This window comes from Protopterus annectens, chromosome 14.part0 (genome assembly GCF_019279795.1).
Source record: "Protopterus annectens isolate FY-2018-M chromosome 14.part0, PAN1.0, whole genome shotgun sequence".
Lineage (NCBI taxonomy): Eukaryota > Metazoa > Chordata > Ceratodontiformes > Protopteridae > Protopterus > Protopterus annectens.
In genome coordinates this window covers 527,577,643-527,598,019 of record NC_056748.1, presented here as the reverse complement: position 1 = coordinate 527,598,019, position 20,377 = coordinate 527,577,643, and the positions used below count along the sequence as shown (strand labels likewise).

At 39.0% G+C, this 20,377-nt stretch overlaps 1 protein-coding gene across 1 annotated transcript in view; it reads left to right on the top strand.

Moving 5' to 3' along the window:
- RET (ret proto-oncogene) overlaps window positions 1-20,377 on the top strand; it is a 314,327-nt gene that overhangs the window by 262,258 nt on the left and 31,692 nt on the right. Inside the window, exon 15 of the mRNA XM_044056282.1 lies at window positions 1,043-1,180. Coding sequence (XP_043912217.1) covers window positions 1,043-1,180 — 138 coding nt within the window. The remainder of the gene's footprint in view (window positions 1-1,042; window positions 1,181-20,377) is intronic.

The window sequence follows — 20,377 nt, the reverse complement described above, 5'->3', positions numbered from 1 at the left end:
TTTCTGCTGACATGACTAGATTTGTGAGAAACTTTTGAGAAAAACAACCTGGCCTTGGTGACCATTAATCCGTTTACAAGAGTCTGTTGTACAGTGTTATATTTCAAGGTACTTTTCTAACTCAGATGTAAGCAAATGCTGATTGCAGTTCATATTTTCAAGCAGGCTTTGTACTAATTATCTGTAACTTCTACAGCTATGTATATTCTCATGGCACAGCGGAACTTCTTGTTTGAGCTTCATACAAGTAGTATTGTTCTATTCATTATTTTCCTAACACAAGCAGAAATCACCTGCTTCTCAGTAAACTTCCAAGGCACAAGCAAGATTTTAGCTAACAATACAAGGTCAGAAAGCAACTGCAGTTTGTACAGATTTATGCGGTATGAAATAGAATAAATGTGTTAACCCTTTTCAAGCTCTAAATGCACTAAGCATATTGCTAATACACACATTAATACATATTTTCTAACAGATAGATAGATAGATAGATAGATAGATAGATAGATAGATAGATAGATAGATAGATAGATAATTAACTTGAAACAGTGGCTAAGTGAAAACACTGACACCTAAAATTTAATCCAATACATATTCTCAAAAAATCTAATATAAACTAACTGTGAAACTCTGTGTGTGTGTGTGTGTGTGTGTGTGTGTGTGTGTGTGTGTGTGTGTGTGTGTGTGTGTGTGTGTGTGTGTGTGTGTGTGTATAATATAACTTTTCTATTGTAATGTTTGACAACATAAGCTTGATTTGAGTTGTAACTTGCATTGACCTGAAAGTATTAACATTTTAGTATATCCTTTGAAAACAAATAGGAAAGACGTATTATGAGCTTCCGGTCATCAAAATGCAAATATGTAAATAAAAACATAAATACACAAATACATATTTATTGCTTATCAGTTAAACTTGAACATATGCAATGGCTGTATGATCTGTGCCATTGTAAGCACTAATGCATATCTGAATTAAAGTTTTCTTCTATGATTTTGCTTTAAGGACAACATTTATATTGTTTTGTTTTTCCCTGTATAGTTGGTCATTTGGAGTTCTGCTATGGGAGATCGTAACACTTGGTGGCAATCCTTACCCAGGAATTGCACCTGAGCGTCTATTTAACCTGCTGAAAACAGGATACAGAATGGAAAAGCCAGAAAACTGCAGTGAAGAAATGTGAGTACCAGCTACATTTTGCTATATATTAAAATGTAGTGTGGTAGCATCCCTGCAAGGTGAAGACTGCAGGGTGTTTATAGTTAAAATACCAAATTTGAACCATGTAACAATCAAATCTTTTTTCCTTCTCAGACAAGCTAAGCATGCATAGGGATACGAACAAGACTTCAGAATATTATATGATTTAACTAGTCAGACAATTGAAGTAGTTTTCTGTTTGTCTTGCAGTTAGAAATATTCTTAATGTCAAAAAACTGTCATATGACTTCGCCTTTATTAATTAGTAAACCTACATTAACAGAACCAAAAGTTATGAAAATGCTGTCAGGATTGATAATATTAAGTACAGCTTTCCATCTTTTGGAGCATATGCCTCAGTAAACTGACACAAATCATGCAGATATTTGCCACCAAACTTTAAAAAGTATAATTTGCGTGTCCTTGCAACAATTTCAGATAAAATAGTCCATGTGCCCTTACAACAAAGTGCTAAATATCTGCCAAAGCTCCTACGTGGCAGGATTCAGTTGTTTGTGTAGATCACCTTGTCAACTGAACAGAGCCTCAGAGCAGATTTCCCCTCCACAGGGCCTACATAATCAGGCTAGAAGTGATGCTGGTAGTACAATGTATGCAATGTATGAGATGGACATGATACTATTAACAATGACGTTATAAGAGTTGTGCCAGGTGATAAAAAAAATCCGCCATCATAGCAGCAGCCATTTGGAGATTTAAAGGCCAACTTCACTGAAATGGACAGGAAAAGGACCTGGTACATTCCTCTCAACTGTCCAGAATTTTACAGAATGTCCAGATTTTTGCTTCATGTTTTGGTCTGTTCCTCACAGAAAATGCATTTTTGGCAAATTATTTCGGATATTAGTCATTAAGTGATAACATTTCAGTTAAAGATTTCCTATCCTCAGAAAATGTGTGCTAGTGTAAATACAATTCTAGCAACTTTACAAGTTTATAAGAGCAATATTTAAAGTATGTACTTGATTTGGGGCTTTTGTTACCCCATTATGTATGGCTTTGCGCATAATTCTTGGATAAAAGTTTGAGAGGTATGGCCTAGTAATAAGGTTGCATTGATGGAATTGGATTGCTAAAGTCAATCTTCATTTTGTCCTTAAACAAGCAATATGTTTGCAGAGAGACTGGATAATCAGGAAAACCAGGTCTGACAGAATAATCCATGGGGACATGGACTGCCAGGGAAGGTGAAGGGAACTGATGCTACTTGCATTCAGATGAGGTGACAGAGTATAGTTATGGAAGCAATGAAGTTTGCTAATATGTAGAACACATTGACTTAATCCTGTACCCACAGTCCAGTGGTACAAAGGCTAGCTTTGTTCACTGATTTTTACATTTTTAAACTGTAATGACAAAGGGTAAGTCATAAAAGCAGCATGGACAGCCACCTCTCAGAAGGCTGGGATTCTCTGTCATTTCCATAGACACTTTTTTGTTAATTCCCCCCCACACACACACACACACACAATTTGTTAATATACTTCCTCCTGTTTATTAATGTTATTTAATCCAATGAAAAGTTGCTTCTCCCCTCTATTAATGTTACTTCTCCCCATTGTCTGCCAACCATTATCCCTCCCATTTTTGGATCCATCATATAGACACTTGCCGGGATTTTTGCAATTATGTCTTTAACCCTTCCCCCGGTGGCTGTCATAAGCACTTGTATCACTAAGGTTGCATCATGTGCCATCACATGGTGGGTATTTGCTGCCAGACACACACACTACTATCAGGGTTACCATCACTGTCTTGGAACACATCACCCATGTTCCCTGGTTCTACAGACATTATTGTCATACAAGCATCCACTTGCATGAGAAACATTTTGGATGAGCTGTGCTACCATTCCCCCCACCCCCAGGATAGCTGACCTAGTGTGAGAGACTCACTGCTGTTCTGTAAACTGTGGTGTGATGGGTGTGACCATACACAAATGTGTTTGGTGGGCTTACTAATGTTAAGGATGCAGTTGTGTGCTGGGTGTGACCATGAACAGAGGTGTGCTCAGTATGAGCTGGTGTGACAGACGTGAATATTCACAGAGGTGTTTTCAGTATACAGTGGTGTGATGGGTGTGGCCATGCACAGAGGTGTGTTTAGTATGCAGTAGTTTGATGGGGGTGACTACGTACAAAGGTGTTTGGTGGGCTCACTTCTGTTCAGTATGTGATGGTGTGATGGGGGTGACCATGCCCAGAGGTGTGTTCAGTATTCAGGGATGTGATGACTGTGACTATGCAGAGAGGTGTGTTCAGTTTGCAGTGGTGTGATGGGTATGACTATGTACAAAGTTGTTTGTTGGGCTCAGTTCTGTTTCTGAGGCTGGGCATGGCAAGATTTAACTCATTTACAGTTAAGCATCAGCTGTGGTGAACTTATCAGATTGCTTTTAATAAGTAGGTTGCCATGCCTGAGATTGGGATTTAGAGGTGGCTGGGATATTTATTTGAGATGTGATCTCCTAGTTCATGACTCCCTTCTTTCTTTGAGTCAGATTCTCTGACTCTAAACTGATGTGCTCTGAGCTGTGAAAAACATAGATGTATAGAGAGTGTATATAGTTTTTAGATGTGTTTTCATCTTTCAAGTTATTTTATGGTTAGGAGTTGAATTATTTTCTTTGTTGGGCATTGAATGTACATTTCAAATGTTGCCTGTTGCATAAATTATATAGCTTCTGGGTTTTTTTCTGGCAGGTAGTGGGTGGTTTAAAAGTGGTAATCATGAGGTGGCATTATCTGACAGCCCTTAAAAAAATCAGTCAGTCAAACACTCTAACACTGAAGCCAATTTTGTGGTGTTTTTAAATTCATAGTGCTATCGACGTATACACACACACACACACACACACACACACACACACACACACACACACACACACACACACACACACACACACATATATATATTATAACTACTATAATGTTGGCATAATGGATAAGGTCTTCACTTCCCATGCACAAGGTACAAGGTTTGATTCTGTCCTCTGGTCAGTGCCTGTTTGGAGTTTGCATGTTCTCCGTGTATCTCTGTGCGGTTCCTCCCACCTCCAAAAAAACATGCTGAGTGTTTCCATCTCAAACAAAATGAAGTAAGCTATGGGCAGTAGCACAGACTCGGTATGATGCCCTATAGGGGGAAGAGTTGTACAGACCAACTGCTTTGGGTATCTGCTGTAGTGTGCAGTAACCTCAGGATCAGAGAACACAGATCACAGACTGCACTGTGGCAGGAGTAGCCACTCAGTGGTGTAAAATATGGTTCTAGGTGATTTGGTCATGTTGATGTACCTGCCATAAAGCCTACCAGTCCTGGGTCAATAAGCTACTGGCCAGCCAGTGTCTAGTTGTCTAGCCTGGGTTATCTGGGATAGCTCTGTTGAGCAAAAGCTGGGCATAAAACAAATCAACCTGACAAACATGAACTGAGAATTGTTACACTTAATGTAGGTTCCCTGACATGATGCAGCTGGGAAGTGGATAACATGACAATATGGAGGAGGATGGACATCCTATGTATCCAAGAGGCAAGATGGAAGATCAGTGCAGTGAGGAATCCAGAGTCTACTACTCAGGAGGAGTACAGGCTAGAAATGCTGTGGTAATTGTGGTAAGAAAGAGGATTTAGAAGGCAGTGAGAGATATCATAAGAATTAGTGACAGACTCATGGCAATTAGATACCAATGGAATGACAGGGCAGTATTCATAACCTCAACCTATGCTCCACAGCAGAGTTGTGTTAGTGAGGAAAAAGTGCATTCAGACAGCAGTTGCAAGACCTATTAGATAAAGCAGAACAGGATGAAATGGTGTTAATAATGGGGGCACGAATGCACATAACAGTTCAGACATAACAGGATATGATGACTGCCTTGGTCTACATGGGTGGGGCAACAGGAATAAAGAAGGAGAGATCATGCTAGACTTCTGTCTAACAAATAGCTTGATAGTAGCCAATATGTGGTTCAGAAAGAAAGAGAGTCACATGATCACATACAAGAGTGGCCAACATGCAACTCAGGTAGACTTCCTCTTAGTAAGGAAAGGGCACTGGGGTAGAATCAATTATTGAAAAGTCATCCCTAGTGAAAACGTCAGCCCACAGCATAAACCACTGGTTGCCACAGTCAGCTGTAACCAATGGGCAGAGAAAGCTCAAAGGTCAACAGACGCCAGGCTGAAGACCAGGAAGGAATTACTCACGTCTCTAGCACCCCAAGAAGAGGAGGAAATAGGTGGAGCTGAAGAACAATGGCAGCACCTCAAAACAGCATGTGTGAGGACTGCAGAACCGATATGTGGCTGTGCCAGGTATGGAAATAAGGTACATAAGGAAAGTGGGTGATGGGATGCAGACATCCAGGAAGTCATCAAAAGAAAGAAGGAGTGCAGGAAAAAGTGAGAAATAGAAAAGACCAACCAGGCTAGAAAGAATACTAGTTTGGTAACAAAGAAGCTAAGAAAGGAGTTGCAATAGCAAAGAACAGGGCATCGGAGGCACTCTACCAGCTTTTGGAAAGTGACTCAGTAAGTGGCACAAAGAAATTATATCAGGTTGCAAAGCAAAGACATAAATATAAAGAAGATAGTCAGACACTCTTCATAAGGGATGCCAGCAACAACCTGCTCATCAGTACACAGGACATCAAAAAATGATGGAAGAAATATTTCCAGGAGCTTCTGAATGAAAAAAACCCACAGAAGCTGTACTGCCCCAGAAACAACCAATGATGAGAGAAGAAGAAGAAGAGCCCACTTTAGAAGAAGTAAGAATAGCACTAAGGCGAATAAAATCAGGGAAAGCAGCAGGCTGAGATAAAGATTCTGGGTGAGATAGGGGAGAAATGGCTCCTGAGGGTACTCATAGCAATATAGAGAGAAACACATATCCCAGATAACTGGAGAATAAGCATATTTATGCCAGTGTACAGGAACAAAGGGGACATCCACAACTGTGGGCAGTACAGAGGCATCAAACTCCTGTCACATTACAAGAAAGTTCTGGAGAGGGTGACTGATTAATGAATATGCAGAGTAATAGAATGCAAGATGGGAGGTGAGCAGTTTGGAGTCAGAACAGGATGCAGCACAACTGATCCGATGTTTGCAGTGAGACAATTAGTTGAGAAGAAGTTAGAGATGAGGAAAGAGTCCAACTGAGCATTCCTAGACTTGGAGAAAGCATATGACAAGGTCCCAAGAAAGCTGATTTGGGCAGTACTGTGGTGGTTCGAAGTCCCAGAAACATTAGTAGAATTAGCATAGGCTATGTACAAGGACCCGATGGCTCAACTATGAATAGGGTTCAGTCTCACAGAGGGGTTCTCAGTGGAAGTGGGTAGATCAACAAAGTTAATGTATGCAGATGATGTGGCATTACAGGCATACTCTAAGCAATAACTTCAGCAAAGGTTAGGGGAATGGAATGCAAAACTGAAGGCACATGGGATGAAACTAAACACAGATACGACAGTGGTAAGGGCAGCAATTGGAGAAATCAGAAGAAGCTGAGAATTGAGATAGAAGGGAAGATATTACAAGAGGTAAATAGCTTCAAGTGTCTGGGAGGGGAGTAGAGGAGAAAGAAAGTCTGAATGAAGAGGTCAAAGCTAGAATCAGAGGGGCTGCATACAACTGGCATAGAGTCTCAGGTGTAGTGAATGACAGAAGAATGCCAAAGAAGCTGAAAAGTAAGGTGTACAAGACAATGGTGTTATTTCTTGAACAGTACCTCGCCCTTCTTCATATCTTGCATCTAAAAATGCCATTATTTTGAACAACATTAAAGTCATTGCAAATTTTCTATAGGGGGACATAGGATGAAACATGTCTGCATTGAAATCAGAGAGTTTAAACTTGGCTGCCCATCATTATTAAAAGGGCCCCATCATTAGCACTTCCATCTTTACATTAGTGAATCCTGACTTTAGCTCTTCACAGCATTGTCCTATTGCTATTAAGGTTAATTAAAGATTAAAAACAGCTCTGTGGCAAGTAGTGATGGATGGAGCCTTTGCTTTGTCTCAGATAACTGGGGTATGAATAGTCCCTGAAAAGTTGGATGACGAGAAATGCAGTGTGAAGAATGCCCCATGTCTATGGCTTCAGCAACCATTTGGAAGAGGTTGAGTCGATTAAGAGGGTAGACTCCACTTTCACCAAAGTCAAACTGATTTTGCTCAAGGGACTGAAGATTCTTTGTGTCATACTTAATAGGTTCAGCTATGATACATTGCATGACTACAGATATGATACAAGTAACAGGGTGATCTGTAATTACTGGAGTGGTGGTGAGGCCACCATTATGTAATGGTACAATTATGGCAGTTCTCCAAATGTCTGGTATGTGAAAAATTAATTTTAAGGTGCTAAAGTACTGTGCTGTTACTCTGATGCTTACTGTGGTTCATTTGAAGTCTTCTTAAGACACTCAGTCTTGCTGGCTGGATGCTGCTGAAATCAAAGTCTGGTTATAGTTGCATTCACAGTCTGTTGCATACAGAAACTTGCAGAATATACACTGATGAGAGAATATACTTTGCAGCATCAACTCAGAGCAGTAACAACTTTTTATAATAAACCACACATACTTCTGTTACAGCTTCAGAAAATGTTCTACTTTACTTCTCATATAGTACAGATGATGTGAGAGATATAACATTTACCTCAGGACAAATGTGTCCCTACCAATACCCCTAACATAACTGGATTTAATACAGACTTTATATATATTTTTAGTTAAGCACTCCCTCTTGGTTTTGGAAAGATACTGCCTTGATGACGCAAATGCTGACACATCTGTTCTTGTGAAAATGCTGATAAGTAAACTGTCTTCAAGGAAACGCTTTGTGAATTAGAAAAGCATATTTTTAAACTTTCTTAGAAAAACATGTCCTGTTGTCAGTTCTTTAAAGAAAGCAAATTACATTATTGTCATGTCTGTAAGAAGTCAGCTTTCTTGATGTGTGTGTAATACACTCATAAGCAAGTTCCTTATTTTTTAATCCACGGTCATTTAGTATGGATGCTAATCACATATTACTAAACTCTATTTCTACATTTAAGCAAGCTCTATCGTATTCCGTATTTATGTTGCATATTTGTAGCAAAGCTACTTTCAACCTTAAAACCTTGTTGAGCATAATCTTACAATTCCCTCTTTTTATTTTAAAACATACTTAAAACACTTTATACTGATATGTATTTTTGATCACATTATATAGAAAACACATTAAGAAACAAAATATTTAGTCTTCTTTTGATACACAAATCAAAATGCAATTTTACATAGTTAATACAATTATATCAAGTATTACTACTAAAACTGAATGTATTTAACAACTTTTTCTTTTACAAACCATTCTGTGAAACTATGTTATCAGTTGTGAGCTGTGTCTGCTTTAGTTTTTTTTTTAACTTGATTAATTTATTCTTTTGCAATCACAGAATTTAATGTATGACTTAGTACTCTTTTATTACCTATTTGCACCTGTTGATTTAACTCTTTACTTTTATTGATTATTTTATATCAAAAGATTAGAGATAGACTAATATCTATAAGAGACAAAAACTATGTGCTACTCCAAGCATTTATACACTGCTGAAAATATGCAGTTTCAATGTCATTTTAACCATAACATTGTGGTCATGTATCTGAACTGTCCATTAACATCTTGGTTGACAGTGAACTGAACATAAAGTACTGAACTGGGCTTAGATAATAAATATTTGAATGCAATTATTTCAGTATAGTTAATACTTGAGAATTTAAAAAAAACATGATGTATATACTAAAGAATGTTATGTACATATTAGTCCATTAGCTGTATGAGTACAATATTTTAATATAATTTTCCTTTAACTGGGGTAACCAATACTAGTACAGATAAAATGATGGTCCAAAAACCAGTGATAAAATTACAATTAGTAATAAAATTACAACTTGACAAAATACTTTTGAACTTGTTACAATGTTTGTTTTGTACAGTATGTATTCACACAGACTGTTTGCTATTCATGCATTTCAATCTAGTAGCGATCCTGGACCAATTTTTTTTAAAACATGGTTTTCTACACATATTCATTGCTAGACATTAATTTCATTTGTACTGAATTCTTTTGTATTTGTAGATGCAAAGACTGTAAAGTACATTTAGTCCAATCTTACAAATTTAGTAACATTAACATCAAGCAAAATCTTGGAAAATTCTTATGTCTCTTTAGAAGTATCTAGTGGAATTGACACCAGAGGCAACTACATACCCAGAAATTAGAAACATTCATGTTTTTGCATACCAACATTGTCTTGCCAAAAACATATTAGAAATAGTGACCATTCTTGCTCAATTTTGACATATCTTTACTTTCTCTTGTATAGCTTTAATAAAGCAATTTAACCAGTTGTAAATACTGGTGCTGAAATCCTGTAAATACAATTTAATATTAAACAATACAATAATAACTAGATTGATAGCTATTAGCAACTTGTAAAATATCTTATCCTGTCAGGTTTATTTTGTTTACCAATATTTCTAATGCACTAATACCTGTTTTTCCCTCCCCCTGAAAGAGTATTGTCAAGAAGGAATGAGATATTTCTTCCTGTAGCTTTATTTTATACCCTTTTGCAATGCTGCTCACACAGTCAGTGTAAAACTGAGAAAGTACCCCTTCCCCTGTAGTATTGCACTATTGTTTATTTGCTCTATAATGCATGTCAGCCCAACACTTTGTTTGTACATTTGCTTTATTAGGTTATTAAACTATAGACCTTTGTCTGATTTGATCATCTTTTCTGTTGCCTTTGCTATCTACTTCTACTAGTAGTTATCTGTACCTTCCTGTATAATTGATTTGAACTGTATGTATACTATAACCCATCTGCTGACTAGACTTGATGTAACTGAGGGTTTTTACTTTTATCAGTGACATATATGCACAATTGTGATATTTTATTACAATTACCAAATAATGTTGCATGTGAACATTTTAACAATTATGTTTTAATAACAATATGTTTTTAGAAAAACTCAAGCTACTTGTTTGGCAATCAGTCTTGTTTCTTATCTTATCTTTCCAACATTTCCTGCAACTATTCATCCAGTCTAGGAAGGTCTGAGCTCACATTTCAGTTAAGCTTTTAGCATTTCTCCTTTAATCATCTCTTAGTAAAATGCAGTTATAAAGCACTTAGTATTATATGTGATTTGCATAACTATGCAAACTAAACATTATTTTACAATTAGCTTACACATTTTTTAACTTTTGATTTCAGTATTTTTTTTTATTTATTTAACTGCTCTGCCATTCATTTTACAAAGACTGCTTGATTAATACCATCTGTGATTTTATTTCTTTTTAAAATTCAGAACTTTAACTGTTTGGTGTGGTGTTACTATACAATTATAAAAAATGTAAAAAATAAATAGATAGCTTAACTAACATGTTTATATTTACATTATTTATATTTGCTGTTGTCTGCCTGTTATTCTTGTGCATTGTATAAAAGGAAAATACATGCATGTCAGTCTTGTGACTTTAAATCTTTATACAAGCATGTCAGTGTTGTGACTTTAAATCTTTACTCTTATTAACTATTTTTATTTAATTTTTATACACTAGAACTGTTTTGTTTACTTTTTGACTATGCTATGAGAATGGCAGTCATACACTCTACTTTACTGTAGTACTGATAAATATCTTGCTTTCATTGAATGGAAGTTTTAAACATCTGAGAATGATTTGTATTTTACCATCCTACCATGTATGCTTAACCATTTTCAAAACACAGACATATCATAAAATATATCTTTTGTACATATCAGCTGTAGTTTCCTGCTCTTTCCCTGCTCTTTCCCAATGTATGTAGGAAGTCAGTCCTTGTCAGTTTAGCTAATCTATTTTCTTCATCTTGCAACTGCTGTTGAAGCGTTTCCTGTAACGTTGCATGGTCTTTCTGACATTCTTTAGTAAGCTGTTCTGCTGAATTTAAAACTCCTATGCACTTTTGAAAAAATGCTTGTATAACTTGCCTAAACTTCCTGAACTCATTGCGTCTGTCTCTTAGAAGTTTATTACATTCTTTTGTAACAAAATGTACTAGAGGTCCTGTCAGTAACTGATTTGCATTTTGTTGTAACTCTGAGATAAACCTTTTACATGTGGTGACAGGACATAACTGTGCAACATCTGAATATAATGGAAACTCTTTAACCTTAGTTAATTCTGTATCATGAACAGATCTGTCTTCACAATCTATTGTGTTAGCAATATCATGCAATATTTTTATGGCATAATACACAAAATGCAGTTTTTGTTGAATCACACAATAAACATTTGTCATACCTCACATGGTTTTCTTTGAGATACCAGTCAAATATTGTAATACATTTGCATAATGCCTCACTATCAACCTGCCCTAATAAGGTTTTGCATTTACTAACGTGCTGTGTATACCAACATTGCAATTTACTAAAGCTTGGTTTATTCCTACACAAATTATGTTTAATAATATCCATACTGTCTAATAACATCCAAACTGTCTAATAATATGTAAACTGTCTAATAGCATCCATACTAAAAATGTGACACAGAAAAACGTCTTACCAGTTAGCAAGAAAACAGGTGATCAGGCTGTTATTGCAGATAGTTGGAAATTTTTCAAAGTCACTTGAGAAGCTGGGGAAACACAACAGGCACTTGACTGCTGTTAAAGCAGATGTCCACCTTTTCTTGGAGAATTTATGGCACTGCGACTTTCTTGAACTAGTCTCACTGGATTCAGATGTCTGAAAAAACTTTACTGCTGCAAGCTGCATAAACTGGAGTACGTCTGGTTAGGATTTACACATACATACAAATGTTAGTTACTGCAATTTGACTGAAGTGACCCTCTGCAGGGCTTACTCTTCCCTCTGTGTTGGAATGCAGGTAGGCTCGCCATTAAAAATTTAATTTTAAGATGCACCAGCACTGTGCTGTTACTCTGACACTTACTGTGGTGCATTTGACGTCTTCTTAAGACACTCAGTCTTGCTGGCTGGATGCTGCTGAAATCAAAGTCTGATTATAGTTGCATTCACAGTCTGCTGCATACAGAAACTTGCAGAATATACACTGATGAGAGAATATACTTTGCAGCATCAACTCAGAGCAGTAACAAATAACTTTTTATAATAAACCACACGTACTTCTGTTACAGCTTCAGAAAATGTTCTACTTTACTTCTCATATAGTACAGATGGTGTGAGAGATATAACTTTTACCTCAGGACAAGTGTGTCCCTTCTAATACCCCTAACATAACTGGATTTAATACAGACTTTATATATATTTTTAGTTAAGCACTTCCTCTTGGTTTTGGAAAGATACTGCTTTGATGACGCAAATGCTGACACATCTGTTCTTGTGCAAATGCTGATAAGTAAACTGTCTTCAAGGAAACGCCTTGTGGAGTAGAAAAGCATATTTTTAAATGTTCTTAGAAAAACATGTCCTGTTGTCAGTTCTTTAAAGAAAGCAAATTACATTCGTGTCATGTCTATAAGAAGTCAGCTTTCTTGATTTGTGTGTGTAATACACTCATAAGCAAGTTCCTTATTTTTTTAAGCAACAGTCATTTAGTATGGATGCTAATCACATATTACTAAACTCTATTTCTACATTTAAGCAAGCTTTATCTTATTCCTTATTTATGTTGCATATTTGTAGCAAAGTTACTTTCAACCTTAAAACCTTGTACCTAATGTAGAGGCTAAGGCTGAACGGGTTTATAAGATACTGACCAAATCTATGTTTGGCACTCACTAGGAAGCAGACGTACTTTGGGCAACTATTCAGCAGTACAGGTAGGACTTGATCTTTTGATATTCTTTTGGGGGGGTTATATGGGTTTAGTGAGCAATGGGAGACTGAAGGGTATGCAGGCAGGGTAAGGCTGGAGATGAATTTGTCAGGTAAATTGTTACTGATCACCTCAGGGTCAAAACATGGCACCATCAGATACTAGTTCCCAAAAGCCCTGAATGATTGCTACAGCCGAGCATCCTTATACAGGTAATGAACGTTTGGTGATTCTCTTTGGTGGGGATTTTAAATTTGAATGATCCTTACACTTTTTTAAAAAGCACCTGAATTGTTTTCATAACCTGTTCTAGATTTCTGTTGTGGCAAGAGGAGGATTTCTTCTATATGACAAGCAGCACGCATCTCTTTCCTCTTCTTATACAAAAGGTTTATCTAAGAATTCTACTACTGGGGTTAATTCCTGAATTTTGATTATGTTTGCAGGGTATGGCAACAGTGTTTCTATGCAATTACTTAAGTATAAGTTGAAGTCAGAGATATGCAACAGCTCAGACAGGGGGTGTGATATGGGTGGGTGAGATCCAAGATGTTCATCGTGTTACACTGCTGCAGTCATTACACTTGGGTTATCCTGCCGTCAGGCGGTCCCTCAGTTGGCCAGAGTTCCAAAGTCTTGGTCCAGCGTCGGTTGCTGTCACTTCTTCCCTAACGTCAGTGCGCCAGGGGTATATAAGATGCAGCCGACGCCATTTTCTTCAGTCTTTCTTGCCACGCGATGCCCGAAGCAAAAGCAGTTCGGACTGAGATTTTCATTCCGAATCCAGAACCAAAGTTTTCTATACAGTTAAGTACCCCATTGGGGAAACTTTTTCTTGCTTCAGACCGATGTCAGTAAAAGTTAATAATTGTACTTCTTGTGGGAAGCAAATACCTCATAAGGATTTCCATTCTTATTGTATCCCATGCCTAGGCCCAGACCACAACGTCACAGGTTGTCGGTTTTGTGCTAGGTTTAACAAGCGCACTATTAAATGTCGGTTTGATTTTGCCCGACATTATTTTGGCAGAAAATTCAATTACACCATGCCGTCGGAACAACCAACGACCGGGATACACAAAAAGTGCAAACACAAGAACAGGCATCCGAGGACCAAAATTGACGACGAAGCCTCTTCTAGGCCAGTCGCCGGTTCTCCGGTTTTCAGTGAGGCGCCTTCGCAGCCCCTGATGACCGCTTCTTTGGAACCACAGGCCACCTCCAACTCCCACGTGGAGATGGCTGGGCCTTCTGATACACCAGATTTAGGCCCTACCGAGACTAACCCTTCAGAGGGATCCAGAGCAGCTGAACAACCCTCAGCTTCAGAGGGTGTTTTCAGACCTACTCAGCTAACTATTAATCTTCTGCTAAGTCTAAAACCCCTTTAAAAACAAAGAAACAAGTTCAACATTCACCAGGACAGGCCTCCATGCTTAAGAAACAGATGCTCAAAATGGCCGAAGACTTAATTACTCTGATCAGGGGGTCCCATCCTCCTCCTGATAAAAGGCCTAGACAGGATGCAGACTATGACTCATCTGACCAGGTGTCCATCTCTTCAGATTCATCCTCAGACCAGGGATACTCTTTACCCCCTTATGAGGATTCTGTTGCTGAGGAATCAATTCCTTCAGCCTCTCCACCAGAGGACTACTCCTTTCGGGAAACTTTACATACCATGAGGGAGCATTTCCATTGGGAGGGCCAGGATTACTCAGAATCCAAGAAAAGGCTCAGAGATTTTCTTTTATTACCTCAACACAGACCCCTTGCTATTCCGCCAGTGTTAGATATTGTGGATGATGTATATTCTGAATCCAGTTTAAACCCTGATTCTTTACCTCCTGCTCCAGTTAAGCCAGACAGATACTACAGAGTCCCTGACTCTCACAAATTTCTTTATAAAAGCCCTGTTGCTGACCCTGAAACTATTTCCCAGGGTCCCAAAGGGGTAAAGGCCTCTACAGCTAAAAATACAGTTCCCTCTGACAGAGACTCCAGAGCATTAGACAGATGGGGGAAAAAGTATATACATCTGCAAATTTAGCAATGAGGGCCTTAAATTGCCAGTTTCACATGCTTAAATATCAGCAATATTTGATGTCTCGATTGAAACAAAAAATGCTTCCAAATTCAGATCTTCCTGACTATAAGGAAATGCAGGATTTATTGCATGCCGCTGAACAAGTGGGTAAACATACTTTGCAATGTGGTTTTGATTCATTAGAGACATCCTGTAGAGCAGCAGTTACAGGGTCTGTCATTCAAAGACATGCTTGGTTAAAAGAGCAGACTTTACCAGATCATGTTAAAGCAAAATTATTGGATGCACCTTTGCAGCAGGATGTTTTATTTGAAGTTAAGGCAGAAGAGGTATTAAAGAAAATGGAGGATAAGGCAAAATCTATGCAAATGGTGAAGGATTTCTTACAGGTTCAGCCTCCTCGATTTAGCAGAAATTGGCCAACAGAAAATTGGTCCTTTCCAGTTACAGACAGACCTCAAAGGGGCAGATACAGACGTCCAAGAGGCAGAGGTCAGCCACAAGGTTCTTACAAGCCTTGACAATGGGGTGCTTCAACCCAGAAAGGAGGGGAAGACAGGCCTCAACCTTACAGAAAACAGCCCCAATGATTTCCCACTACAGCTGCCAAGCACTTCTCTCTTGGCAGCCCCCTTGGGGGGAAAACTAGCACTTTTCTGTCACAATTGGCATATGATCACCAAAGACAAATGGGTTCTCAATGTTGTATCTCAAGGTTACAGGTCCCACTTTCACACTCTGCCAAGGTTAAAGGGAATGCCAAACCTGCCACCAAATCAATGAGCAGAGGCTCACAGACAAATTACAGCACTCATGGACATGAAAGCTATTCAAAAGGTACCTACACAGGAGCAAGGACAAGGATTTTACTCAAGGCTCTTTCTGGTTCCCACAAAGGACAGTCTGGAGGCCCATTCTGGATCTTTCTTCTCTAAATACTTACCTGGATGTTCCAAAATTCAAAATGTTGACACTACAGCAGCTTCTTCCCATGCTGGGCAAGAAAGCTTGGCTCATTACTTTGGACCTCAAGGAGGCATACCTGCATGTCCCTATCAGACAAAATTGCAGAAGATACCTCAGATTCTTAGCTGGTTCAATGCATTACCAATTCTCTGCACTGCCCTTTGGCTTATCTACTGTGCCCAGGGTCTTTACAAAATGCCTGGCACCAGTGATTGCATTTTGCAGACAAAAAGGAATTCAAATTTACCCATACTTGGATGACTGCCTTATTCAAGCAGAGAGCAAAGACATTCTTCTAAAGCATCTGGCATTTGTAAAAAGATTGCTAATTTGCCTAGGGTACACAGTAAATGAAAAGAAGTCAAAACTAGTGCCCTCACAAGAGATAATATTCCTGGGTGCCAGCTTAAATACAACAGCCCAGATGGCTTATCTCACGCCAGACAAGCAAGGACAACTGACTCAATATTTCCAATTGATGGCAACAAAAACCCAACTCCCTGCAAGAAAAATTCTGCAGGCCTTGGGGTACATGGCATCTTGCATACTACTAATTCCATATGCCAGACTGCATATGAGGAAACTACAATGGTACCTAAAGAGTGTCTGGTCTCAACACTGTCACAGTTTGGAAACAGTAATACCACTTATTCCTTGCCTTCAACATGAGTTTTGATGGTGGGCACAAGCCTGTCACCTCAACAAGGGACAGCCTTTCACTCAACCCACAGCCAGGCAAACATTGACAACAGATGCTTCAGATTACGCCTGGGGAGCACACATGGCAGGAAAATGTATTCAGGGCAAGTGGCCCGCAGAACAAAGACATCTTCACATCAATCAAAAAGAGATGCTAGCTGTACAAAATGCCCTTATAGCTTTCAAGGACCTTCTGCATCCAGGACAACTACTACTAAAGACAGACAACACCACAGTTATGTGGTACATAAACAAGCAAGGGGGCACTCATTCTTATCCCCTCTGCAGACAAGCCATGACCTTGTGGAACACAGCTCTAACCTATCAAGTTCATCTGCAAGCACAATTCCTGCCAGGAGAGAAAAACACACTGGCAGACGACTTAAGCAGAAACATCATGGATCTGCATGCGTGGAAATTACATCCACAAATATTCAGCATGATAACACAAAAAAGGTGGAGCCTGGACATAGATCTGTTTGCCTCCCCAATGAATTGCCAGCTACAGAAATTCTGCACAAGGACTTACCACACACAAGCATGGAAAGTGTATGCCCTCTCATTCAGCTGGAAAAACCTACAAGTATATGCCTTCCAACCACTGCCTCTCATTTCAAAGGTACTTCTAAAAGCCAGGCAAGAAAAGCCAAAGATGATCCTGATTGCCCCAGACTGGCCACGCCAGCACTGGTACCCAATCTTAAAGAACTTAGCACAAAGTCCACCATGGATTTTGCCTCAAATCCCACATCTTCTGACTCAGCAAAACAATCAGATACTTCACAGCCAGCTCAAGACTTTAAACCTGGCTGCATGGCAGATTCCTTAGTCAAGCAAGCAATACCTCTCTCTAAAGCTGTTATGGATGTCATTCTGGAGGCCAGAAGGCCTAGCAGCAGGAAAGCCTATTTGGATAAATGGAAGATATTCTGTGCCTGGAACCAGGCTCACAGCCTTGACCCTCTTGTCCCAAATATTCCTCAGATACTACAACATTTAACTGAGATGCTGGACAAAGGCCTATCCTTTTCTTCCATTAAGATCCACGCCTCTGCCATCTCTGCTTATTACAACACAGACCCACCAATTTTCTTTCATCCTTTGCTAAAACAATACCTCAGAGGGGCTAAAAACATAAGACAGCCCCGTAGAGCACCAACTCCAACTTGGGACCTCAACTTCATCTTGGAAAAATTAACTTTTTAACTTAACCTTTTGAGCCAGCTAACTCAGCAGACTTAAAATGTGTCTCATGGAAAACTGCTCTGCTCCTGGCAATAACCTCAGCATGAAGAGTTTCAGAATTACAGGCACTAATGGCAGTGGAACCTTTCATCATTTTCCACCAAGACAGGATGTCTTTAAGAACAAACCCTACTTTTATGCCAAAGGTGGTATCAAGTGTGGCTCTAAACCAAACTATTCACTTGCCAACATTTTATCCAAATCCACAGAATAAAGGGGAGAGACTCCTGCATTCCTTGGACATACACAGACAGTTACGCTTCTACTTAGACAAAACGAAAGCTTTCAGGAAAACTGAGCAATTGTTTGTAGCATATGCTGCAGGAGCACAGGGAAAAGCTATTTCAAAACAGACCATTTCAAAATGGATAGGGCACTGTATACGTTTCTGCTATACACAACATGGGAAAGCTGTACCTAGCAGCATCAGGTCTCATTCCACCAGGGCTACAGCCACTTCAACTGCCTACCTCAGAGGAGTACCTACCAAGGACATTTTGGAAGCAGCAACTTGGAGTTCTGTGCATACCTTTACCAAGCATTACCACCTGCCTCTTTACTCTAAATCCAGAGCTGGCTTTGCCACTGCAGTGCTGCAGGGCCTTATAGCCACCCCTAATGCCTTATAGAACCAGCCACCCAACCTCAGCTTTGGGATTCTACCCAAGTGTAATGACTGCAGCAGTGTAACATGATGAACATAGTACATTTTTGTACCTACCATAAATGTAGATGTTCGAGTGTATACACTGCTGCAGTCTAGGTTACCCTCCCTCCTTCCCCTCTTCCTTGCTGGTATTTACCTATGCTTTCTACCCTTTACTACCTATGTGGAGTATTTGCTGGTAACTGAAAGTTTTTGATTGCATTTCTTATATATGTTTTATTAGCAATTTACATTGCCTACCTTTTGGGGGGCACCTGACATCTGGAGCAAGAAAATCTGAAGAAAATGGTGTCGGTTGCATCTTATATACCCCTGGCACACTGACGTCAGGGAAGAAGCGACAGCAACCAACGCCGGACCAAGACTTTGGAACTCTGGCCGACTGAGGAACCACCTGATGGCAGGATAACCCAAGTGTAATGACTGCAGCAGTGTATACACTCAAACATCTACATTTATGGTAGGTACAAAACTGTACTTTTGCATTTCTCTTACTGCCAGAAAGTTGCGAGAGATTAGGTGTGGAATAGTCTCTAAATGCAGTAGGGCTAAGGGGATAGTATTCATTTTAAGGGAGAAGATAATCTTGTGCTAAGACTTCCATGCGTAGACTTTCACTAGGATGAGGAGACACTTGGGGGGAGTGCACACATAGGCGATATTAGAAGATTTAGAATACTTACGAAAGTAGTGGGGGTGAACAATTTGGCCTAGTGAATTAGCATTCACAAAACCTAAGAATTAGTGTGCATATCTACCATTGGTTATATAGTTTTACCAGTTCACGAATGGATAGGTAAACCACCTAAATGTAATGTATTAGGTTTAATAGATATATTTCCCACATGCTTTAACTATACATCATGATCTGATGAGACTTAAAGGGGATTTTTTTTTTTTTGTTAAGATGACCATTATCTCAGAAAGTTCTACATTGGTGTGATGAAGGATCTGCTGTGAACCGATGGGTTCATGCATAAATATGGAGATGCCCCCTAACATCCCTGTACGTCTGAATGAAATGCAGGCACTGAACCTAGGTAAAGAGGGGAATGTATACAGAAGCAACAAGGGGATAGGTGAAAGACATTCCTTGCAAGGCCTTGGACAGTACTGTCAATCTTTACCTCCAATGCCGAACAAACTGGACCCCCACTAAATGACACCACTTAGTAAACCAATCATTAAAACCAACTATTTTGCTCTTGTACTGTGGCATCATTCCTGGTGATACAAAATACTGCTTAAGACTAGTGTTTTACCTGTGTCAGACATGCATGGAGAGATCCAGTATGTCTCCATGCATCTGGCCTAGAGTGGAACACCTAACCTTTTTCACCCTTTTTAATTTCTCCAAATCATTTGGGTTTATAATACCATGATAGCAATGGACCCTACTCCTAAGTCAAAGTACAATTACAGTTCATGAAATTAATATTGTTTCACTCCTTGATGTCAGCCAAAAGTGTTCTTCATAGCAGGGACTTATTCATTCCCATATCGACAACCACATGTTCATTATAATATTTACGGTGGGGAGATGTTGCATCCCTAGTCAGATTGCCAAATTCCGGCACCTGTTAGTTACTGTTTAAGTTCCAAACTGATGATGTACTATTATTGTTTCTTTTACTGTCTTATGTTTCCATTTATCTTTTCTGTTTAAGTAAGTTGTGACTGAAAA